The sequence below is a fragment of the Mobula hypostoma genome, chromosome 20 (assembly GCF_963921235.1).
Source record: "Mobula hypostoma chromosome 20, sMobHyp1.1, whole genome shotgun sequence".
Lineage (NCBI taxonomy): Eukaryota > Metazoa > Chordata > Chondrichthyes > Myliobatiformes > Myliobatidae > Mobula > Mobula hypostoma.
Window position 1 is genome coordinate 3,777,176 of NC_086116.1, and position 26,065 is coordinate 3,803,240.

The window sequence follows — 26,065 nt, forward strand, 5'->3', positions numbered from 1 at the left end:
CACAATGAGCTGAAATCTGCTCCTATGTCTAATTTATTCTCCAAAGCTGCTTCTCAATTGGCTTCGGTCTCATGAAAGACTCAGTCCAGTTTGGGTATTGAGTCCATCAGATTTCTTCCTTGCATCCTTTTTTAGTGCCTCTCTATGCTTATCAAAGTTTGGAGCAATACTGAACAAAGCAGGACCAGATGGGGTACGTTGATGTCCAGTCAACAGGCTAGGTCAGGCACTGTTGACTAAGTCGCAAGGACTGTGGCCAGACTTGATTTGAGGAAGGTAGTGAATAAACAAATCCTACTCTTCCAGTTTAACCTGTGATAGGTGCAACTGTTCATAATAACATTGTCAGAAGCAATGACTGCAGTCACAGGGGAGAACAAGCCCTTTTGCATTTATGGCACCTTCTGTCATATTATGTGGCACTATAAAAGTACTTAATAGGGTAGATTTAAAACAATCCAGAACTTAAAATCAGACTTTCCTGCTGTGGAGACAATCATATCTGGTAGCAGTAGTGTACGCATAGTCTGTAACCTTATGGATTGGCATGTTCCTCTGTCTTACAATGCTGATATGCCAGGTTTGATTAAGAAGTATTGAAGGGTATACTGGGAACCCTACCTGCAAACAGCTTTGAATTGTGAAGGAAGCTTAAACAGCTAAAGAGAGCAGGAAGTTCCAAAACCAGTGCTACCTCTGAAGGTGAGGTCTAGACATGAATATTAATGAAAAGGTTGAAACATTCATAAATTTGTTCAGCCATAGGTGTTGAGTACATCACCTCCAGAAATTCCCCTTAGTCTCTGAAGGAAAACAATAGGGCTGAGGCACTATAGGTCTGTCCTCTGGAGCTCATGGTATCTCGACCAGTAATTACAACACCAGCATCTACCTAACCAGATGCACACTTCTCTGGAATGTCCTGTTCACTAAAAGCAGGGTGATTTCAATCTGCTTAATTACTATCCAGTCATTCTATTTTCACTTATCACTGAAGAAATGGAAACTGTCCTCAGTGCCATTGAAGGGCTCTTACTCGCCAGTGCCCTGTTTGGGTTTCACCAGGACCACTTGGCTCCAGGTGACATCACAGTCTTAGTACTACAGAACTATGTAAAAGTCTTAGCCACCCTAGCTATCTAAGACTTTTTGCACAGTGCTATATTTGTCAATGAGTTTGTAAATCTAGTGGGAGCAAAGATGCTGGGAATGGGGAGGGTGGATGCGGTGGGAAGGATGAGGAACAAGTGGTAGAGAAGTGGTGCTGGGGCAGGGAGTGGCATGGGTACAGACACAACCAGCCCTGAGACACTCTGCAAGGTCAGTTGGTTTATTGATCATTACAGAGTGTCTCTCTGGTGCTTCCTGCTCCTTCCCTGTTTCCCAACCATGATTCTTCCCACTCTCAGTCCATAATAGAGACTCTGTGTGTGTGTATATATTGCACAGTACTGTATCTTGGAATTAAAAAAAACAATTCCAGTGGTGAATTAAGAGTTATTTTTGACATCAGGGCAGCATTTGACAGTTTGACTTTATGTAATTCTGGCATAACTGAAATTGGTGAGTATCCTGGAAAAGCACTACATTAGTTGAATTTGCGCCTTGCACAAAAGGCAGCAATTGTGGTTATTGGAAGTCAATCATTCCAGCCCTAAGACATCGCTGTAGGAATCACTGGTGCATTGTCCTGGACCTGACAGTTTTTGGGCTACTGCTTCAGGGCTGCTTATCCCTTCATTCGTAGTGTCTGAAGGGGGATGTGCAGGTCTCGAGGAAGTTCAGTTCTAAAGCAGTGTATGCCTGTTTGCAGCAAAGTGTAAACATTATTCAGTCATGGACTAATACCATTTGTGACAAGAAAGTTCCAGGCAATGACAATCTCTACACAGGGAAAATCTAGGAACTTGTACTTGAGATTTTATAATAATAACAATGAACAACAGTGGTGAAAATGATAAAGCTTTTTGGCTACGATTAAGTGTACTTGTGGTGGGATACTGATATTAAAGATGGAAGAAAAAGAGGGACACTTCATGATCAAGTAGCATTAATATGAGCTTAATGTGCTGAATGATCGGTGGATGCCCATGCTGATTGAGAAACCAATCTCACTCTTCTCCAGCAATCAATATCCAAGCTCAGTCAGGATGGCTGTAGCTACCAGCCCATTAGCAGGAGGACTGGGGGGTCAGAAACACTGTCAGGGTGGCTTTGAAGGATCTCAGCCATGGGAGCCCTTTTAACAGGGACCACTTCGTTGGGAGTTCCTACTGGGGTGTTGCAGGTTTGAAGTGAAGGACATCTGCATCCCAGAATTCACCAGTAACCGCTTCTTTCACCTCACCTGTAAGAAAGCGTTGGATGGCAGAAGTTCTCAGCGCCGAACTGGCTTTGTGGTTGTGGACTCTGCTATTAATGTTCTGTGTGTTATTTGTTTACTTTTTTATTGTTTGCATGATCTGTTCTTTCACATATTAGGTGTTTGATGGTCTTTGCTGTGTGTTTTTTAAATAGGTTCTGTTGTATTTCTTTGCTTTTTGGCTGCCTGCAAGAAGACAAATCTCATACACATTTTGATAATAAATGTACTTTAAACTTTGAAGTCGTTGATATCCAGGGAAATGCCATATCCCAGCAACAGTGCAAAGGCTGCTTCCAAGACAAACAGATTTGGACCGAGAAAAGGTCTCGAGCTCCAACAGCCATAAGAGCCCCTTCACAAGACTAGGGAGGGTGGGTTGAGGGCCAAGAAGAGGAATGACATGTGGTGAAAAGAAGGAGTCCCTGAAGATACCATCCAAGAGACAATGGGTGTGGAGAGTGAAAGAAATAGGAAGTAAAAAGCAGAACAGCAGTCAGACGCTAGCAACCTCTCCTTGTTGGAGAATTAAGCGAACATGGGAAGCTGGCAAAGCAGGCAGAGGGAACACCAAACTGGAGAGCACATCCGCACAGGGCTGTTGATGAAAGCAGCATTCATCATCAAGAACCCCCACCACCCAGGCCATGCTCTCACTGCTGCCATCAGGAAGAAGGTACAGGAGTCTCAGGACTCACACCAGCAGGTTCAGGAACAGTTATCCCTCATTCCTTTTGGTTCAAGAACCTGATGGTTAACTTTACTCAACTTCACTTGCCCTATATATGGACTCACTTTCAAGGACTCTTCATCTCATGTTCTCTACTTATTATTATTATTATTATTAATTTCTTTTTTTGTGCAGTTTGTTGTCTTTTGCACATCGGTTATTTGTCCACTCGTGTGGTTAATCTTGTGTTTCTTGGATTTACTGTATATGTCTGCAAGAAAATGAATCTCAGGGTTGTATATGGTGACACATACGTACTTACATAATAAATTTATTTTGAACCTTGACGCACTGCAGACTGAGAGTAAAACAGGAGCTATTAGGAATCCAGGAACATAACAGTGTGCGATGCACTGCTGCTCAGAGAAGTGGAGGGTGCAGGTCGTCCAGAGGAAGACACTGGATCAGGAGCACAAACCAACCTCCTCCCCAGACACACCACCAATGTCACAGCACTCAAGGGAGGACCACTCTCTGATCCCTCAAATAGTGAAGTAATTTAGTAAGACTGGACGTGATGGATTAGACTAACAATGGACAAGAACTGAGATTCCAGAATTCAGTTTTGGAAATAAAACTGGCATCCTTAAATATGCACAGTGTGAAGAGTGATGTGTCAATGCCTTACAATACCTTGTCAAGGTCAAGGCTAATGTGACCTTCTTAGAGGAGTGCAGGCTATCACTCCTCTGCAACTATCAGAGATGGTCATGATGGTGGTGTATCGAAAGTCTCCACACTGGCTACTTCATGTGCATGTCTTGCCCATGCAGAGTGAGTGGGTAGCCATCCTTGAGCAGTTCCCACTGCTGCTGCTGACATCCCAGCTGGTCATTTTGGTTAGTGACTTCAACAACATCATTGATGTGGCTGGATGATCCACAGTACCAGCACCAGACTGGACAGCATGTCCAGATTCCTGATGGAAATGCTGCACAACACCAACTCCCTGCAGGAGGAGCACAGCTGAAAACCAGCTGAGGAGGAATTTCTTTTGTCAGGGGTGGTGAATCTGTGGAATTCATTGCCACAGGCAACTGTGGGACCAGGTCATTGGGTATATTTAAAGCGGAGGTTGGTAGGTTCTTTATTAGCTGGGTATCAAAGCTTACATGGAGAAGGTAGGAGAATATTGTTGAGACGGATAATAAAGCAGCCATAATGGAGTGGCGGAGTAGACGAGGGCCTAATTCTGCTTCTATGTCTTTTGGTTTTGTGGTCACGATTAGACAAGTCAGCCCAGTCCTGGATCAACATTTTCATGATGTCAGATCCATCAATGCCATGCTGCTGTTCATATGCCCACCGCCTCCTTCAAGCCTCCTGTCACCTAAAGAAGGACCAGATAGCAGGCAAGGAGTTGTGGAAGTTGAATGTCAAGCTGCTATCCCAGAGAATGATGATTTACTAAAGAGGGGGTACTCAGGTTGGAGAGTCCTGAAACTTCTCTTTGTTTCCCCTGTGCACTGGTGGGAAGCAGCTAAGGAGAATAGGTTCTTCATCTGCAGAGGGGTTCAGAAAGCAAGGCAGGGTGTGAGGGAACTACCTAAACTCCACACAGAGTAGTAGCAACTCCTCCTGCAGTTGAAGGGGTTGGAAGTGAGGGACGAGTTATGAGATGTGACATTCTCACACCTCTTTTCAAAAGTTTCACTGGGGGAGCTCTGATTCATAACCTTAAAGAAGAGGACTTCTAAGTAGCATCCTCACAGGTTGATTAGTTCCCCCCCTCCCCCCCTCCGCTCTTCTTGCTTTACACTTATGGCTGTGACTAAGAACAGCTCCAATGCCATATTCAGATTTGCTGATAACACCACTATTGTAGGCCGAATCAAAGGTGGTGATGAGTCAGCATGTCGGAGGGAGATTAAAAATCTGGTTGAGTGCTGCTATAACAACCTCTTACTCAATGTCAGCAAAACCAAGGAGTTGATTATTGATTTCAGGAGAGGGAAACCGGAGGTCTGTGAGTCAGTCCTCATCCGAGGTGAAGAGGATCAGCAACTTTAAATTCCTTGATGTTCTCATTTCGGAGGACCTGTCCTGGGCCCAGCATCTAAGCACAATTACAATGAAAGCATGGCAGCGCCTCTATTCCTTAGCAGTTTGCAAAGATTTGGCATGATAAATAAAACTTTGACAAACTTCTATAGGAGGGTATATTGCCTACCTGCATCACAGCCTGGTACGGAAACACCAATGCCCTTGAATGGAAAATTCTACAAAAAGTCATGGATATGGCCCGGTCCACCATGGGTAAAGCCCTCCCCACCACTGAGCACATCTGTATGGAGCACTGTCACAGGAAAGCGGCATCCATCATCAGGGACCCCCATCACCCAGGACATGCTCTCTTATCACTGCTGCCATCAGGAACAGTTACTTACCCCTCAACCATCAGGCTCTTGAGCCATTCAATTTCACTTGTGGCATCATTGAAATGTTCCCACAACCAGTGGACTTACTTTCAAGGACTCATCTTGTATTCATTAATTGCTTATTTATTTATTATCATTATTTCTTTTGTTTTGTATTTGCAGTTTCTTGCCTTTTGCACACTAGTTGAATGCCCAGGTTGGTGCAGTCTTTCATTGATTCTATTATGGTTATTATTCTATAGATTTATTGGAGTATGCTCAAAGAAAATGAATCTCAGGGTTGCATACGGTGACATATATGTACTTTCATGATAGATTTATTTTGATCTTTGAATTTTTGAACTGGCCTGACTGGTCCATCAGGTCTGATTATGTGAAGGGGCTGGAGATCTGGTTCGGAGGGAACAAGACATGTAGCAGGAATAGGCTGGAACAGATTGGGAAGGAATTGGGACTATGAGGACTGGATGTTACCTCTCTAAATGGGAACAATCTGCTCTTCAGGTGTATGGTGCTCAATTACCTAATGCCACCCTCACCTTGATAATCACCTTCATGTGTGGCTGCATCATGCTCTACATGGAACCTGGGTATATGGCACCAAGTACCAGTACATGCTCAGGTTCTATCTATCCCCTCTGTTGCAAAGTACAAGTCTGGCTGTGTTGCCAAGCTGGACATTGCTGCACTATCTGCCCTTCATGGAAAAGTTCTTCCAGCCCAACACGTTTAACCACAAGTTCGTCAGGCAGTGGCTAGCATAGAAAATGCTGCAGACACTGTAGGAAAAGAGGTCAATGGATACAACAAGTTGTTTCTCTGAGCAGACTGCCCAGACCATCTGGCAGAATGCCTCATCACCAGATCTCACCAACAGGCACCAAGACCTGGCTAGCTGTGACGGACCCAGTGAGATCCTTCCTGCACGCTTGGAACATCACTCCCGCTGTGTGCTGCTTCTAAAATGACTGTAGTGTGGACATTTTCTTTGTGGACTGGGTTTGTTAAGAGATTGAGACAGATGCAAGTGTCTGTGTCACGGTTTATCCTGATAAAAAGCTCTGATCTCAGACTGTAACTTAAGACATAAAGAAATGGACATCAGGTGTTGATGGAAGATCATCAACTCGGTGAAAGATGCCCTTTGGTCGAACAGAGACCTGTTGGTCTGCCAGCACATTGAGATATCCACGAAGGAAATCTGCCAACTGTCACATTCCAGGCTACAGGAGTATGTGCTGAGGGACTGTCACGAAACCCGTGATGGGTCAAAGATCCTGCAGAAATGGAAAACACGTTGGAATCTGGTATTGCTATCTACTAATATTATTTATTAGTAACTGCGCAATACAGTAATGTAATTTCAGATATATTAAACAGGTTAGCAAAGATTATATGTATATAAGTGTGGAAATATATGAAAACCAAGCTTCTTCAAGCCTAGGGGTAAATAGATAGTCTTACGATGATGAGTAAAGTTCAGTTCAGTTCAGTTTGTGGTATTGAATTGAGTAGTGATGGAGAGAGAGAGAGAGGTTTGAGTCTTCAGGTGAGCTGAGCCGTCGATCTGGCAGTGTCCTTGCAAAAGTATAAACATGCTGTAGAGAAACCATAATACCATCTCAAAGCAGTCTTCGCCTCTCTCTCTTAATAACAAGGTGCTTGTATTGAACAACTCTCGCTCTCTCCTTTTAACAGTATAGTCCATTTAAAAAAATGACCCCTGGGGTACATAACAGGACACAGTGAAGTTTGGCACAGCTACCGCAAGGGCTGGGTGGGGAGGGACCATTCTGTAGGGTTCTTCTGCCACTGGACAGGGAGGAGGCCATTTGAGTGAGGAAGCACCTCAGTTATTGTAGTAGTGTACCACCCCAGGCTGGTGGCAACGGTGCTATTGGTTTTGAGAAAAGTAATTGAACGTTAATGCATAATGCAAGAATGAAAATGATTTGCATGGTTGCATAATTTTTTTTATCGTAAACAAACTTTATTTAGATTAAACTAACATGGACCATGCTATAAAAAGCTGGTTACATATTTATATGTCCTGAGTTCTTTAACCATAACTTGTAATAATCACTTTTAAAATAGCGTGTTAGGGCACTGTTAAGTTTTGTTTCTTTTCTTGTGCTTCTCTCCAATTTGTGCTCAGAACACAGATTTCTTTCAGAAAATGGTTCCTTGTGGTGGTTGATGCTTATGCTCAGAGTACTTGTTATCATTTAAATAGTTTGGCTGGAAAGGAAGCAAGTCTGATTTAGAAAGAATATTAGAATACTTGCAATATCTAATTTAAATGACTTGCATTTGCATGGGATATTTTATATAAACATCACAAGATGTGTAACACAATATACTACACAATCTTTTTACCTTGGTCAAAAAGCATACTTGAAGCATCAGACACTGAGATTGTTATTGATGTGGCTGGGGAATAAGATTTGTGATAGGGCTTCAGAAGAATTGGCTTTGATCTGTCTAGCAATCATTTGATTAAAGAAAAAATGGAGCTGAGGAAATACTGAGTTATGTTGGTACCTTGTCCCGGTTGGTGTTTTTTGATCATGTTAGTAGGGATTATCAGGAAACATGGAAGAAGTAAAAGCTATTTGAGATCCCAAGGGACAGGAAAAGAAAATGTTTTTACACTTTATTGTATCTTGTATATTATATTATACAAAATGGAGGCTCCATCTAAATGGGTAGGAAGGAAGTTAAGTGAGGAAATCAATGCTTCAAGCATGCTTTTTGACCAGAGTAATATGTTTATAGAGAAGATACCATGGTAAATAATCTATTTAAAGGGCATAGGGCAGAGGTCGGCAACCTTTTTGTCTCTGTGGGCCGGATCGCGTATTAATAAGCAGATGGTGGGCCAGATAAATGCCTTTTTTAAAAAAAAGTGAAATATTGGAATTATCCATTTAAATACATCTAGTTATGTTTTGCTCAAATTAATGAATAACATATGCTAGAAAATCATTTGTGCTTAAGGTTGACTACCCCAGCATAGAGTTAGGAGTTGGGACGTTATGTTGCAGTTGTATAAATCATTGGTGAAACTGCCACACTTGGAGTACTGGAAAGAGTACGATGCCAAGACTAGAGGGCTTGAGTCATGGGGAGAAGATGACTAGGCTAAGCCTTTATTCTTTGGAACATGAGAGAATAAGGGGAGATCTTATAAAAGTGTTTAAAATTGAGATAAAACAAATGGTAACAGTCTTCCCCGGGGTAGGGGAGTGCAAAACTAAGGGGCATAGACAAGGCCAGAGGAGAAAAATTTAAAGGGATCTGAGGGGTAACTTTTTTACTCTGAGGGTGGAGAGTTTATGGAAAGAGTTGCCAGAGGAAGGGGTTGAATCAGGCACAGAAGTGTCATTTCAGAAGCACTTGGAGGGATACAGACTGAATGCAGGAAATTGGAACTAGCTGGTTGGGCACCATGGTTGACGGCTGATTGGGCCAAAGGGCCTGTACCTGTGCTGTTGTATGTTAAGACTTTGTATCCATTCCAGCTGGAAACAGGAAAGACATTGTCCCTGTCTCTATTTTGGTAATGCCTGTTTCTGGCATAATAGGAATGGAAATGAGCCTGGAGTTAAGCAAAAAATGTACTACAAAGAATCAAATCTGTTTAAAATTTATGTAAAAGTATGATTTCCAGATTTTCCAAGGCAATTGTCTGTTATTGCAAAACTAAACATTGAATTCCTAAACAATTAAAATGGTGCACATAAATAGGAATGATGTGACCAATGGCAATGTCTTTCAGACATTTCACAGAACTACTTTTACTTTTTCTTTCAAATATGATTCCACTTCTAAGCTGGGTGCAATTAGAACCTGTGATTTACGTTTTGGTGTGTTTTTGGGCTGATTGAGCATCCTGGCGCTTTGCTGTCTTCGAGGGAGTTTGGTTGAGGTTTGAAGCAGAGTGTGCGGACTGGAGGTGGTTTGTGAGCCCATGATCAACTCCATTTCTCACCGATTGAAGTGTTGAGCAACATTGAATTCAACGAGGATGAGAGTGGAAGGCGAGTGGGTACTCAGCACCACCTGCCTGTGTTTGACTGGTCTCTCCCTCTCGCTGGTCTTGGGCAAGGTTTAATCGATGAAGTCTATGTGCTGGACCCTACTATATCTTTGGTTGTCGTGTTTTATTCAATGCTTATTGCCAATTCTGACCTGATTTGTGGCCTAATATGGTTAGTTTATTATGTATGTATTTACTTTTTTCAAACTGTTTATTGACATCAAGGAAATTATAAAGTAATCCTGGGGAACTACAGTATTAATCAATTATCATTTTTTTCTCTGCCTAAACTGACATCATTGCTGCTTGTTTCCCTTTTTGATTGGCTATTATTGTGTATGGAAATTAGGATGCTGATTCCCTGCTTTATTCTTTTATGCCGCAGGGAGGCCACGACTAAATCATTCTTTTAAACTCCATTGCTTAATCACTTCAGAGGTTTCAATCTGAGAGACTGTCTGTCATATAAATGAAGTACAAAGAAACATTTTGTTAAGCAAATTGCCTTATCGTGTCTGAGTTGTCAAAAGTTACAGTGCCATTTCAATCTGTAAACAGAACCAGGACTGATACCACAATGAAGGTTAAGACATGTGCTTAAGTCACATTGATTCCAATAATAATGCTTGAGGCAGTATTAAGCCAAGTAATAACATTTGTCTGATATCCTTGTTTGATTGGCTTAAGTAGAATTTTTAATAGTAATGTGTCAGTGTTGCATAAATTTGTGTGGTCAAGCCACAAAAATTCTGAAATAAAGAAATGAATAGAAGTGTAATTTTGTTTGTAATTCATCCAACATTTAAATTTAGCCTTTTATAGAATGGGAATTTTAATGGCACTTGTCAAGTTGCACATCTGCAGAATGGACATGTAGGTTTCAAAACTCTTTTAACTTAGAACCTGTAAAATGTAAGTGGAGTTGCTTAAATAATGTAGTATAAAAAAACTTGTTACATCGAGCATTCTAATCAATAATTTTTCCTCAGCAGGATATCTTGTGGACCAATTGAGATTATTTTGTCATGTTCCCCTTTTCTGTTAAGAGTACCCCTGGCATTGTTTTACATTCTGTCATTGTATGAGAAATTGTCATTAAATTGTTATTTTATTTGGTGGCAATAAAATGTGAGCATAGCAGATCAAAAATCTAAGGGCGAAAGAATTTGTAATAGTTTACTACTGTGGAAAATTATATTGTTAAAGTTAAACAAATGGACAATAAAATGGCAAATGGAGAATAAAGTTGTTGTGTACCTTAGAAAGAATAAATACAGAATTTGTAAACTGAGAAAGAAATAATTATAATAGATAAAAGTGGCGTTCCTTAGTATGATTCGTTAAATACAGTGTAGATGCAAATACAGTAAACACTTAGGAAGGCAAATGATGATCGGATGACAAAGATAACAAAGTTTTAGTGTTGTCTGAGCAAAGCACTACAACTTGGAGTAGCCTATGTAGTGTTTTGCTGTAGTCCTTACAGAAGATGTTTACCTTGGGAGTTGGTGCATTTTAGGCTTGCCAGATTGAGTCCTAGCATGAGGCACTGTCCCACATGGTGAGAGCAAAATGAATCTATACTGAATATTATTTTATAGAATAGCAGTTAATCTCATTGAAAAATAAGATTGAGAGTGAATCATTGGAGAGAGAACAAAAGACTACTTCCTCCAGCTGGTGCTCCACGATTAGAAGGTTAGTCATTTAGATCTGTGATGAAAGAAATTTCTTTGTATAGAGTTACAAATTTACGCTGCAACATAATTGTTTTCGATGTTCAGGAAATTGGACTTAGTGAATTGGGTTGCACTATGGTTAACGTGATGCTATTACAGCTCTGAAGTTTAGAGTTCAGTTCCCGCATCATCTCCTTGTGGAATCCATGGGTTTTCTCTCTCAGTCCGAAGATGTATCGGGTAGGTTAATTGGTCATTGTAAATTGTCCCATGATTAGGTTAGGGTTATTCAGATTTATCAGGAGTTGCAGAGATGGCGTGGCTCAAAGAGCCTACTCTGCTCTGCATTGCTAAGATTGATCATGTTAGGGAACTGTAAATCATGCTCAAGAACCTTCAGTTTATTCTTGCTGTATTGTAAGAAAGTAGTGCAGTGTAGGCTTTTTCTCTGCACCAGTACTGCAAATTTTAGGTGTTTGGGAATTTTCATTTATTCAATATTTTCCTGTTTTCTGCATGCATTGATGTGTAGAAAAGTTCCCTCTGCTTTAAAAAAAACTTCCAAATTATAAATCTGAATCCCATAGAGACATGTAGATTCTCGTTAGTTTTTTTTCAATGATTACTCTAATCACTTAAGTTTATTGAGGCTGACTTCACTGATAAATTACTTTGTTAGTAGGGTTTTCTATATATTCCAAGTGACTGGCTTTCAATTTAAAAATGGAGAAAATTTAAACTGCAAGAAATGCTCTCCTTTGTGTGACAGGAACTATGATGTGACAGATAAGAAATGTGCACATGTACCACTTCATTTGCCAGTCTCCTGAGTCTCTGCTTGGGTGAGTCTGTGAATATTACCTTGTATTGACAATTTCATCTGGGCATTTCCCAGCAGAAGGTACCATTTCTAGTGGAAAAGCTGTTCTTTCTTTTGATTAAGATGCAATTTTATGTACTGTGATTGGGGGGTGGAGTGACTGGTGGTAGATTCACTGGAAATGCCAATATCAGAGCAAGCTTACTGATTCACCCAGTCTCTATTTCAGTATGCATACCTAAATGGTTTAATTTAACATCAGAGAATGTGTACTGTATACAACCTGAATTTCTTACTCTTCAGACATCCACAAAACTTAAATTTCTATGTGTTGCTCTTGGATCAAAACCCGGGGCTAACCTCTATCAAAGTCTATCCCAATTTTCCTGAACTTATCCTACTTCCTTTATAGATGATCCTTATCGATGACTTGCTTGGCTGTAGCAAGCTGTCTATGGTCTTGGCTTTTAAGTTGAGGTAAATTTTTAAAGATGTGATCAGTTATAGTTCGTGCTGAATGATGAATTATTGTTGAATTATTTCAAACATTTTTCAGTTTGGCAGTTCAATAATTGAATTATTATTGAACTGCTGAGCTGAAAATGTTTGAAGCTTGTATTAAAATAAAGTGGAGACTTCCAGGGTTTTGCTGAGAAAAGATAACAAAAAAGGCGGTTATTTTGTCTCTTGGATTCTGCTTTGCAACATGAGCAACTAAACTGATCGCCTTTATTTTCCTTATAAGTAATTAGTTTTGGTCTTTGAGTCAGTTTCTTTGAAAGTGGCTTCTTCCTTAAAAAGAAAACACCATTTTAGCAACACAGTAGTAGAACTATATATTGTAACTGTATGAGCTTTTACAAATTTAATATAAGAAAGTAATTTAAAATTTAGAAAATTGTTTCGTGGTTTTAAGTGTTTGTTTGTGATCAAGTATACAAGAATCGTTAGAAATCTGAGTTTTTGGTATCAACAGGTATTGATCCAGGCCTTAATCTTGAATTTCATTTTATAAAGCATAAACCATAAAAGTCAGGAAATTGTTTCCCACCAACTCAGATGGGAGCAAGATCAACTATCGTTAGGAAAGCATCTTTGGTGTATGTAAGTTAACATTAACAATTGAGTTGATTGGACATAGGGCAGCATTGAAATGGGGCCCATTGGTCCATGCGAGTCTATGATTAACCATCAAGCACCAATCCCATTTTATTTTCCCCGTATTTCCTTTCACCCTTCCCAGATTCTACCAGTAGCACACTTAAGACAATTTACAGTAGCCAGTAAACCTTTGGAATATGAGAGGAAAATCATGTGACCAGAGGACACCCTGCAACACTACTCGGATGGCATTGGGTACCAGGATTGAATCAGGGTGGCTGAAGTTTTAAGGCAGCAGCTCTCTGAGTTGCGTCACTGCATTGGAAACAGGGTCGGATATAATTACTACAGTTTTAAGGACTTAGTGAATGTCGCAGTGCATATGTTCACATAGTCATGACAGGCACAGAAGCAGACACTTCAGCCTACCAGGTCTGTGCTTGCTATCAACTACCTAGCTGTACTCATCCAGCCTTCTGTGTGGTGCTCATCTAAATACAGGCTGAGTGCTTCTTATCCAAAATTCCAAAATTCGAAAACCTCCAAAATCTGAAATTTTTTTTTAGCGCTGACATGATGTCACAAATGGAAAATTTCACGAGCTGCTGGGAAGTTTCCCAGTCAATGCACGGGGCTCTGTGCACCACGGATAGTTCTGAGAAATGACCTTGTATGTAATGAACAGAAGTTAATGACAATTAGAAAAAAAAATTACATAAAATGAGAAATGAAAATCTTCATGTGTTGAAAGAATGGATTCATCAACGTTGGAGTGGACATGTTGCTTAACAGTATGCTGATCATGAAAAACAGCAAAGATATCACAATGAACTGGAAAATTGAAGGGAATTGTGAATATTCTGCAGAAATGAAACAAAAGGCATGACATTTAATTTTTAAAGAATTGTGACAAAGCAACTGCTTATCATGAAGCAACAGAAAAATTCATTGAGTTTGCCAAGATTGTCACTAATAGTTACAATTCTATCTCCTTTACCATAGCATTGGAGAAGGATAGGAACAGACAAGTTAGGAAAGCGTTTAATTGGCTATCAGGCAGGAACTTGGAAGCATAAATTGGGAACAGATGTTCTTAGGGAAACGTACAGAAGAAATGTGGGAAATGTTCAGGGGATATTTGTGTGGAGTTCTGCATAGGTACGTTCCAATGAGACAGGGAAAGGACGGTAGGGTACGGGAACCGTGGTGTACAAAGGCTGTTGTAAATCTGGTCAAGAAGAAAAGAAGAGTTTACAAAAGTTTCAAAAAAACTAGGTAATGATAGAGATCTAGAAGATTATAAGGCAAGCAGGAAGGAGTTTAAGAAAGAAATTAGGAGAGCCAGAAGGGGCCATGAGAAGGCCTTGGCGGACAGGATTAAGGAAAACCCCAAGCCATTCTACAGGTATGTGAAGAGCAAGAAGATAAGACGTGAGAGAATAGGACCAATCAAGTGTGACAGTGGAAAAGTGCGTATGGAACCAGAGGAGATAGCAGAGAAACTCAATGAGTACTTTGCTTCAGTATTCACTATGGAAAAGGTGCTTGGCAATTGTAGGGATGACTTACAGTGGACTGAAAAGCTTGAGCATGTAGACATTAAGAAAGAGGATGTTGCTGGAGCTTTTGGAAAGCATCAAGTTGGATAAGTCACCGGGACCGGACAAGATGTACCCCAGGCTACTGTGGGAGGTGAGGGAGGAGATTGCTGAGCCTCTGACGATGATCTTTGCATCATCAATGGGGATGAGAGAGGTTCTGGAGGATTGGAGGACTGTGGATGTTGTTTCATTATTCAGGAAAGGGAGTAGAGATTGCCCAGGAAATTATAGACCAGTGAGTCTTACTTCAGTGATTGTTAAGTTGATGGAGAAGATCCTGAGAGGCAGGATTTATGAACATTTGGAGAGGTATAATATGATTAGAAATAGTATGGCTTTGTCAAGGGCAGGTCATACCTTACGAGCCTGATTGAATTTTTTTGAGAATGTGACTAAGCACATTGATGAAGGAAGAGCAGTAGATGTAGTGTATATGGATTTCAGCAAGGCACTTGGCAAGGTACCCCAGGCAAGGCTTATTGAGAAAGTAAGGAGGCATGGGATTCAAGGGAACATTGTGGATCCAGAACTGGCTTGCCCACAGAAGGCAGAGTGGTTGTAGATGGGTCATATTCTGCAGTGACCAGTGGTGTGCCTCAAGGATCTGTTCTGGGACCCCTACTCTTTGTGATTTTTATGTGACCTGGATGAGGAAGTGGAGGGCTGGGTTATTAAATTTGCTGATGACACAAAGGTTGGGGGTGTTGTGGACAGTGTGGAGGGCTGTCAGAAGTTACAGCGGGACATTGATAGTATGCAAAACTGGGCTGAGAAGTGGCAGATGGAGTTCAACCCAGATAAGTGTGAGGTGGTGCATTGTGGTAGGTCAAATATGATGACAGAATATAGTATTAATGGCAAGACTCTTGGCAGTGTGGAGGATCAGAGGGATCTTGGGGTCCGAATCCATAGGACACTCAAAACTGCTGCGCACGTTGACTCTGTGGTTAAGAAAGCATACAGTGAAGAAAGGGTGTAGAGGAGATTTACAACAATGTTGCCTGGATTGGGGAGCATGCCTTATGAGAATAGGTTGAGTGAACTCGGCCTTTTTGCCTTGGAGTGACGGAGGATGAGAGGTGACCTGATAGAGGTGTATACAATGATGAGAGGTGATGATCGCGTAGATAGAGGCTTTTTCCGAGGGCTGAAATGGTTAGCATGAGAGAGCACAGTTTTAAGGTGCTTGGAAGTAGCTACAGAGGAGATGTCAGGGTATGTTTTTTACGCAGAGAGTGGAGAGTGCGTGGAATGGGCTGCCGGCGACAGTGGTGGAGGTGGATACGATAGGGTCTTTTAAGAGACTTTTGGATGTGTACATGGAGCTCAGAAAAATAGACGACTATGGGTAACCCTAAGTAATTTCTAAGGTAAGGACATGTTCAGCACAGCTTTGTGGGCCGAAGGGTCTGTATCGTACTGTAGGTTTTCTATGTTTCTATAAAAATCTTAACACGCTGCATAGCTGCATCAGTACATGAGTAACAAACAAGTGTAAGACAAAGCCTTCTTACCAGTAGCAGATAAATTCAAAGTCAGAAGTGACAGCAATCCCGAACTATCTCATGTTCTAAAATCCCTAGCATTTCCTGTCGTAAACTTCTTTCGATCGATCTACCCAATGCAAAGACACCACGTACTACGGTGACTGTAACTTTAACTCTTTATTAGCAAGTTACCAGAGAGAACCCTCCTTAAGCAATCTCTTGGACTGGTCCGGTGGTCTCTGGCTTCTGAAGCAAATACAGCGCTTTTTTTTTGATTATGAAGACACACAGTCCTCTTTTATTGTCATTTAGTAATGCATGCATTAAGAAATGATACAATATTTCATACATATGTAATCACATACATAGATACAGGTGGGTTCACGCCTTTAGTTTCTGGACAGATGAGTATTGTTTTACTTATCAGCCATAAGTTGTTCGTGTAACACCTTAACTACCCTTGTGTCTGGGAACAGCCAGGCATAAGGTTACCCCTCAGAGCTTCCCACCCTTGAAACAGGCATTCCTTATAATGCTTATCTAGCAAGCGCTAGTTTCTTACAGCAGTTAATCAAACAATGGTACAAGTTGTTCTTAAGCAAGGACTGAAGTTACATGAGTCGCATACCAAGAATAATATCACCTGCTCAGCTTATCTTGTGAGAAACACTTGTGCTTCTATGATTTTTGTTAAAGCCTTAGCAGCTATGACCCTTACAAAATAGCCAGGGTCACAAGAGGCCTGCGAGATGCTAACTTCTTAACATTATGTTACACTCCAACCCCAAGCATTTTGGATGAGGGGTACTCAACCTGTATTTTTTTTTAAATATTGCAGGAGTACCTGCCCTCATCACCTCAGGCAACTTGTTCTAGATTACGAAAAATTATTTATCAAACCTCTAAAATTCACTGTCTCTTACCTTGAACTCTGACTTTGCCCTTCACCATTATCAGAAAATAGCAGTTCTTTTTTGAATGACTCCCACTGAATCCCTGTAGACTTACCTGCAAGTGACCGCTCCAAGTTCCCTTCTAACAGGTCTTGTCATTTTATTACTGGAACAACATTTCAGCGTCCTGATTCAGGATATTCATTTCCAGTCCATCCTTGATTTTCTCCATGCTGACAACAAAATTTGAAGTGTATGGTCACCATCTCCAAAATGCTTACACTCCCTCCATTTGCCTACATGCCAAAAGGTTAGATCCAGTGCTGCCCCTTCCCTTTGAGCCATCTGAATTGGCTCAAAGCTTTCTTGCATGTGTTTTAACTAATCTGTCATTGTAACCTTTTCCCACCAAGGTAATCCCACATAATTTCGGGCAAGTTGAAAACACCTGTTATTAATTTTTAAGCACATGTACGGAAAGCTGATAAGTGAATGACAGTTTATAAAACTGTATCTTAACAATATAAGAATAGATTGCGAGCTCTTAAACTCTTCACAATTATTTCAAATATAAAGTTGCAGTTTATCAAAGGACCTGTAGTGAGCACTAATTGTGTACATACATTTGAAAATTGTCCTGTTTTAAGGAGGTTCATTAGAAAGTCAAATACTTGAGTATAGCAGTATTTTTAAGAGTAAAATAAAATTTCTATTAATTACTTTGTATCTTACAAAGTAAGGTTTGTCTTTTAAAGGTGAAGTGACATGTCATTGTAAGGCTGGAACATACAATGGATCATAAAAATTACACATCTTCATACTTGATGAAGGTGAAGAGCAATTGCTTTAAACCAACGGAGGTGAATCAATGGAAATCAGAATCACTTCTGATGGAACATACCAGGATTGGTTGTGGTTTGGTGTCAAGCATAAAACGCAGGAGTATTTCATAACAGACAACACAATAGCCACCAACAATTTCCAGGACGGTAGTGCAAACAGCCATGAGTGATGAACAATTAGCAGAACAGTCATGTGCAAATGTCAGTATTCAAACTTAAATGTGAACCTATGAACAGACTCAATTATCAACTGAACAGGAAGAGCAGGAAAGGCCACTTTACAGATGCTCTGCAGGGACAGTTAAGATATTGTACCTGAGTGAGTTTTGGTGATCAGATGAACACCTACAGGAAACAAGTTTTGGAGATTACGTGTAGACCTGGTGGTGATAGACTTGTGGCAATTTTGTGGAGAAGTGACTGGTACGGTGGGTGGAGTCAGCAGTAATTTTCTCCACTCTTCTTCTCTCTGGCAATGAACGGGTCTTTTATTGTCAGTAGCTGACAGCCAAAGATCTTTACTGGGTGGATCACTTGCTGCAACCTGGACTTTGAGAGGAAGGAGACAGCAGGAAAAACGGTGATAGAAGTGGTCACAACACTCTCAGTGAGGGCTGAGTATAAATTCATCAGGATATGCCCTGAGGTGTTATGTTTCCAAAGCTGGTGTAGGGAAAACAATCTCTGCTGGGCTTTCCTAGTGATGAGTGTAATGACCTTGACCCACTTGATAATAATAGTTCGTTGGAATTTGAATGACTCAACCACAGACACAGCCTGACCATCATTTTCCAGGAGGGGACAGGTTGGGGGCTGTCGGCGGATGTCAATCCTAGTGTGCATTGTCTTGGTAGCATTAAGCTGCAAGCTGTTGCAAGCACACCATGCTACAAGACTGTCTACCCCTCTCTGATAGCAGGTCACATCATTATTAGAGACGTGACCAACTACAGTTATGTCATCTGATTGTAATGGATTTGTCTGTGAAGATGGTCATTTGTATAATGTGAGAACAGGAGGGGTGAACGAACATAGCCCTGGAGATTCTGTGCTTATAGACACTGGATCAGACAAGTAGGAGTTCAGCCTTGTGTACTGCTTCTTTCCTGTCGGGAAATTCGTAATCCATTGGCATACTGTAGTGTACAGCTAGCATTGCCACAGTTGGCTGGGGAGACAAAGTTGCTGGGTACATTTAAAGCACAGTTTTTGATTAGTAAGGATGTTAAAGATTATGCGGAGAAGGCAGGACAATGGGGTTGAGAAGGGTAATAAGTCAGCCAGGATGAAATGGTGGAACAGACTCGATGGGCCACGTGGCCTAATTCTGCTCCAATGCATTGTGGTCTGATGGTCTTTATTCACTTTGTCAAAGTTTGCAGATAGCAGCAATTAGTGAATATGCAGAAGCATTGGGTGAAGAAAATGAGTGAAACCAGTTTGAAAGTGCCTGTCACTTGTACATCCATTAACTGCACTTTGACGAATCTTTCAAATAATCCTCTTGGTATGCTGAAAAGAGAAAGTGTTCTTTATTCTAAAGCTCAGCCTGCCCCTGAGTGTTACGCATGTCCAGTTAACTGCAGCAGATGAAGCAAGTCTGCAGACAGGCCCCTCACCAGCCGTGGTATCAGTTTCCCATAGTGTTTTTTTACTGTGCTGAGGTATGCTAATGTGGTTGGGATTATTGGTATGGCTGTTCTGGTAGTATTCCTACAGATCTGTGCAGTAATGCCTACGGAACTTCTTGATGGTCTTTCTCATCCTGTAAAACAAAGTTACTTGAAGGTGTTTACACTGTCATGCAGCAGGATGGTAAATAATGACTTGCTAAAGGGCACTGCTTTTTTTTCTTTAAGGCATTCCCTGTAATAGAATAAAGCGTATTCCATTACAGAGACTCCCCTGGTATATTTACACGTATATCTTTAAGGAATTTCCTGTTACACACAACAGCTCAAGCAATAGCTGCTATTGATTTCCTTGTATGAATATAGGTACCACTACTTGTCATTATTTTAAGTATTTTCTGTGCAGTCAACCCATAAATATTTTAAGTTTTTAACATCAATTAGTTTCCTACATTTTCAAAACTGGGAAATATGTTGTCATTTCAGATATTAACCATAAAAAATTATCTTTTGCTATTTTTAATTTACGTTCAGCCAGCTTCATGGTAATACTCTTTAATTGGATGGATTGCCAAGTTTCTGTTGACACAAAATTTATTTCATCCATTTGGGATCCTCTTTTACTTAATTAACTGGGAGTGAATCAAGTGAGGTTGAAGTTGCCAATTAAATAATTAACTCATATCCTTTGAAACAGGTTACATGCCTTACTTGCGACAACAAATCCAACACAATTGAATCCTTCTGGGACCTTTCTCTAGAATTTCCTGAAAGATACCACTGCAATGGAAAAGAAGATGCTTCCCAATATCCTTGCTTGTTGACAGAAATGTTAGCAAAATTCACAGAGACTGAGGCCTTGGAAGGGAAAATTTATGCCTGTGACCAATGCAACAGTAAGTAAAGAATTGCAATGTGATTGCACATTGCACAAGGATTTAAGCATTGATTTAATTATTAAAGAACAATGATTTTCTTTTAAATTTGCACCTCACTTGTATAAAAAATTGTTAATACACTCAGACCCCGCTTAATGCTGAGGATGTGTTCCTGGGAGGTGGAGTGCTATGTAAATCAGCACTAAATGAGGTCATTATAATATTGCGTACATGGCCATGTGTGCCTCAAACCCAAGATGTATGATGTATTGTTTTATGTATACACCGTAACTCGTGGAGTAACAAACATGCATATAGGCCTAACCTGTGTATCAGTGGAGTAGCAAAATATCACAGCAGCAGAGGGAAGTGGGTGGTGGTTACATCTTGGAGGAGGGACCAGGCTGGGGGTCTTCCTCTAACTTGGCTTCTTCTTCAAGTAAGCATCGAGATTTGACTGTTTTTTTCTTAAGTTTCCTCTCATGAAGCAGTTATCAGAAGCAGAAAATCACGTCGAGAACACTTCTCTTTGCCATATTGCCTCACTCCCAGTCAGGGTCATTATTGATGATAATTGCAAATTTCAAAGAGGCAGCAACATCAACCTGACACTCACCAGCTTCCAAATGCCATATCACTTGCAGTTTCACATCCATGCTAAATTTTTCCTGGACCTCTGCGATGTACAGCTCTCACTGGAAGTTGCAGACTGTCTTCCAGACATCATGGGTGAAAACAAAATTTGCAAGGAGCAAGAATGCTTACACACAAGGGAGAGGCAGAGCGTGAACTAATGTGATTGGCTGTGAGTGGCTTAGAGTGTATGTAAAGCGCTCCCATTGGTTGATTGAATGTTTACTGTAATGGCAGCCACGCGAAAAATTTTAAGTGTTTGGAATGAATTTTTGTCATTTTTAAAAATGTCAATAAAGAATTGGATAACTGTGTTGCAATGAATCAGCACTATGCGGGTTATCGTTATGCTGGGTTTCTGTGTCTGTGCCAAGAGCATTTTTTAAGCTTTGAACTTTGTTTAATTTACATACTGATTTCTCTTATATTCCTCTTGCCTACCCGACTTTGTTGAAAAGCTGTCAAAATCTCGGGATTCTGTTAAAGTAAAAATTATTTTTCATTCTGATTGACAGTCTAGTTGAAGGAAGTTACTGTTCAATAGTATAGTTGTCAACCCAGTGTTGCTTGCATATCAAAGAATGTTTCACAGAAACTGAGTAGAAGGACCAACTGTCCATGTCTGTGCTTCTACTCCTGCCTAATTCTTTCAAAATAATCCTATTTCTTATTCCCTTGTTTACTTATCCAAACTTACTATTAAATTCATTCATATTCAGGTTTCACATTATACTGCATTCTGTGTTTCTTTCTGTTGATTCCTTGAAGGTCATCTTCCATTCTCAGTTTTTGCATGCACTTGCTCCATTGAAACATGAACTAATTTTAAAGATCTCTTCAGGACAGCTCTCTGCCTTCTTTCTCCAACAGAATAGTGACCCAGGTTGTTTATATTGTTTTGTGCATGCATTTAATAAAACTATATTTGGAGGTTCTGGGTATAAAGACCAGCATTTATTGTTCATTCAGCCTGTTGTGTTTGCTCCATTATTAGGTCATGGCTGATTCTTTTCTTTCCCTCTCAACTCCATTGTCCTTCCGTCTTCCTGTAATGTTTTGACACTTTTATTAATCAAGAAATTATCAACCTCTGCTTTAAATATAGTAATGACATCTATGTCAATAAATCCAGTCATCTATGGCAATAAATTCCACAGATTCACCACCCTCTGGATAAAGAAATTACTCCTCATCTGTTCTAAAGGGTTGTCCTTCTATTTTGAGCCTGTGCCCTCTGGTCTTAGACTCTGCCACTATAGGAAACATTCTTTCCATGTCCACTCTATCTAGGCCTTGATTTAGTAGGTTTCAATGACTTTTCTATGACATTTTTGTTTCTTCTCTTTTCCTCTCTCCCCCCCCCCCCCCATTTCCGCTAAACTCCAGCGAGTACTGGGCCAGAACTATCAAACTCTCCTCCTACGTTAACCTCTTTGATTTCTGGGATCATTCTCATGAACCTCCTGGATGATCTCCAATTCCAGCACATCCTTCCTTAGATATGGAGCTCAAAACTGTTCACATTACTCCAAGTTGTGCTTATAATGTCTCAGCATTACATTCTTGCCTTTATATTCTCATCCTTTGCAATCAAATGCTAATTTGCTTTCCTTACTACTGTCTAAATCTGTAAACTAACATTTAAGAAATCATGCCCTAGGACTCCCAAGTCCTTTTGCACTTAAGATTTCTGAATTTTCTCCCAGCTTTGAATGTAGTCTACACCTTTATTCCCTCTACCATATACTTTCCTCAACTGCATTTCATCTGCCTTTTCTTTTTGCCTATTCTCCTTATCTGCCCAAGACTCTGTGCTTCATCAGCACTACCTGGCCCCTTCAGCTACCATTGTCTGCTAATTTGTTCACAAAGCCATCAATTCCGTCATCCAGATCATTAATATATAACCCGAAAACTCTGACCCCTGCAGAACACCACTAGTCCCCAGCAGCCAACCAGAATAAGCCCTTTATTCCCACTCATTGCTTTCTGCCAATCAGCCAACCTTCTATCCATCTAATATCTTTCTTGTAATAGCATTGGCGTCTTATCTTGTTTAACTGCCTCATGTGCAACATCTTGTCAAAGGCCTGTGAAAATTCAGGTAACCAACATCCACTGATTCTCTTGTTTATTTTGCCTGTTCTTTCCTCAAAGAATTCCAACAGATTTGTCAGACAAGGTTTCCCCTTTAAGGAAACTACGCTGACTTTAGTCTATTTTATTGTGTGCCTTGACGTACCCCACAACCTTATCCTTCAGGATACATTTTCTTGCAAACATATTCAGTAAATCCAAGAACTATAATAGAATCAATGAAACAAGGCGGACAGACAACTATTGTGCAAAAGACAACAAACTGCAAATACAAAAGGGAGAAAAAAAGTAAGAAGTCAGTATGGCGAGCATGCAACGAAGAATCCTTGAAAGTGAGTCCATAGGTTGTGGTAACAGTTCAGTGTTGGAGCAAGTGAAGTTCAATGAAGTTATCCCCACTGCTTCCAAAGCTTGATTTTTGAGGGATAGTAGCTGTTCCTGAACCAGACAGTGAGAGTCCTGAGGCTTCTGTCCTTTCTTCCTGATGGCAGCAGCGAGAAGAGAACATCACCCTGGTGGTGGGGATCCCTGAATATGGATGCTGCTTTCCTGTGATAGTGCTCCATATAGCTGTGCTCAGTGGAGGGGAGGGCATTACCTGTGATGAACTGGCCCATATCCACTACTTTTTGTAGAACACCTCCACCTTTGATCCCCCAATGAAGACTGAATTATGCACCTCTGGTTTCCTCCTCCTGAAATCAATAATCAGCTCCTTGGCGTTGCTGACATTGAGTAAGAGGTTGTTGTTATGATACCACTCAGCCAACTTTTCATTCTCCCTCCTTTATGCTGATTCGTTTGCCAAATCAAAGGTGCTGACGAGAGTCAGAAAGTAAGCAAACTTAAATATAGCATTGGAGTTGTTCTTAGCCAAACGGTCATCAATATGAAGTAAGTAGAGCAGGGGGCTAAATACGCAACCTTGTGCACTTGTACTGATAGAAATTGTGGAAGAGATCATGTTGCCAATGCAAACTGTCTGGGGTTTGCAAGTAAGGAAATCGAGGATCCAATTGCACAAGGAGGTATTGAGGCCAAGGTCCCCCTTTAAATGTCACTCCGTTCTTTAAGAAGGGGGGGGGCTTTCCTCCCTTAAAGAGAGGAGTGACATAGCATGGTGCTTTCCTGATCTACAGTCTTTCTAACAAAGTATCTTCCTCCGTGCAGATTGATAGTGTTCCAGCAGTTAACCCAATGATTGTAAAAGAACAGCAGGATACTTCCAAGTTTCTGAATGAGACCAATATTTTAGAAATGTTTCAGTCAGGTATTGGGGCAAAGCACAGAACAGACTTTGCCCTTACCAAAATTTTTTTTGTCTTGGGGACCATTTTTCTAAGAGATGCAATGTACTTTTTGGTGTTGCTCAGGGAAGTTGCCTTGGTTGCCTTCTCTTCTCCATATTCATACTCCTTTAGCAGACATCATTAGCCAGCATAAACTTGATTTCCACAGGTATGCAGATGACACAGACTTCTTTATCTCAATTGAAGCTGTCAATGATTATACCCTATCTTCTCTGAATTCTGGTATGGCTGTGATAAACAAATGGATGAACAATAATTTGTTAACAAATTTCACAACACATACCAGTGATAATAAACCTGATTCTGATTCTAAAAATAAATGCAGGTAAAACTGAAATGCTTTCAGTTGGTCGTAAATCCAAGAGAGAATCCTCTTTATAAACTTGGGAAGTTATTGCCACCTGTAAAATCAGAAGTAACAAGCCTGGGTGCTATTGATTTAGATTTAAATTTTAAGTCCCAAATGAAGTGACCAAAGCAGCATTTTTACACTTAAAGAAATATGTTAAAGGTACGTCCCTTTCTATCACGCAATGATGCTGAAAACCTAATTCATGCCCTTTTATTGAATAGACTGGATTACTGGAGAGCACTTTTTACTGGCTTTCCAAAGCAATCTATTGGCAGACTTCAGTACATTCAGAATGCTGCTGTTAGACTTTTAACTAAAACCAGGATAAGGAAGCATGTCACTCCCATCCTAACTACTCTGCTTTAGCTTCCTGTATCTTTTAGAATTGATTTTAAAGTTCTTCTATTTGTTTTTAAAGCTCTGTGGTCTGGGACCGAGTGCATCACAGAATCACTTTTTTATAATCTTGCTGAAGCTCCCAGGTCTTTTTTTGCTGGTCTCTTAAATTTAAACAATCTTCCTCAAAAGATAATTGGCAGATCAGTTTTTTTCAACTACATTGTTAAACTGTGGAACTCAGTACCTGAACCTATTAGGGGTGCCAACTCAGTTGGCACTTACACACCAGGTGAAAACCTATTTGTTTAATCTTGTGTTTTATTTTCATGTTAGCACTTTATCCCATTGTGAAGCACCTTGAACGACATCATTTGTGTGAGAAATTCTCTGTAATAAGATATTATGAAATTAGGATGGTATGTGAGTAGGAAGGAACTTGCAGCTATTAATGAGATATAATGAAGTTAGGATGATATGTGAGTAGGAAGGAACTTGCAGCTATTAATGAGATATTATGAAGTTAGGATGGTATGTGAGTAGGAAGGAACTTGCAGCTATTACTGTAAAACAAACCCTGTGGCCCACCAACTGTAATCCTGCAGGAGCTCAAGGTGTCAGGCGAAACCTGTTGACAGAAATGGACAGTTGACGTATTTCAGGTTGAGATCCTTCATTTAGAGCCAGACTTGTCTCTCCTTTAGCCCACCATTTTGTGTCAGCTATCAAGTATCTATCTTTACTAATTCCATTGTCCACTTTTTATGTCTTGGTGTTTCAATATCTAAATGCTGCTTTACTGCTGTGAGATCATTTGCCATCACCGCACCCTCTATCACTGTGTTCCACATTTCAAGGGAGGAAATATTCTTTTTCAGATCTCCTATAAAACTTCT

At 40.4% G+C, this 26,065-nt stretch overlaps 1 protein-coding gene across 2 annotated transcripts in view; it reads left to right on the forward strand.

Annotated features, from left to right (window-relative positions):
* The window catches only part of usp44 (ubiquitin specific peptidase 44), a 64,809-nt gene that overhangs the window by 13,330 nt on the left and 25,414 nt on the right, over positions 1 to 26,065 (forward strand). For both annotated transcript variants that reach the window (XR_010021075.1, XM_063072255.1), the window contains exon 3: positions 20,261 to 20,459. Coding sequence is in view for 1 of the 2 variants with exons in the window: in XM_063072255.1 (XP_062928325.1) it covers positions 20,261 to 20,459 (199 nt within the window). In the remaining variant the exon portion in view is untranslated. The remainder of the gene's footprint in view (positions 1 to 20,260; positions 20,460 to 26,065) is intronic.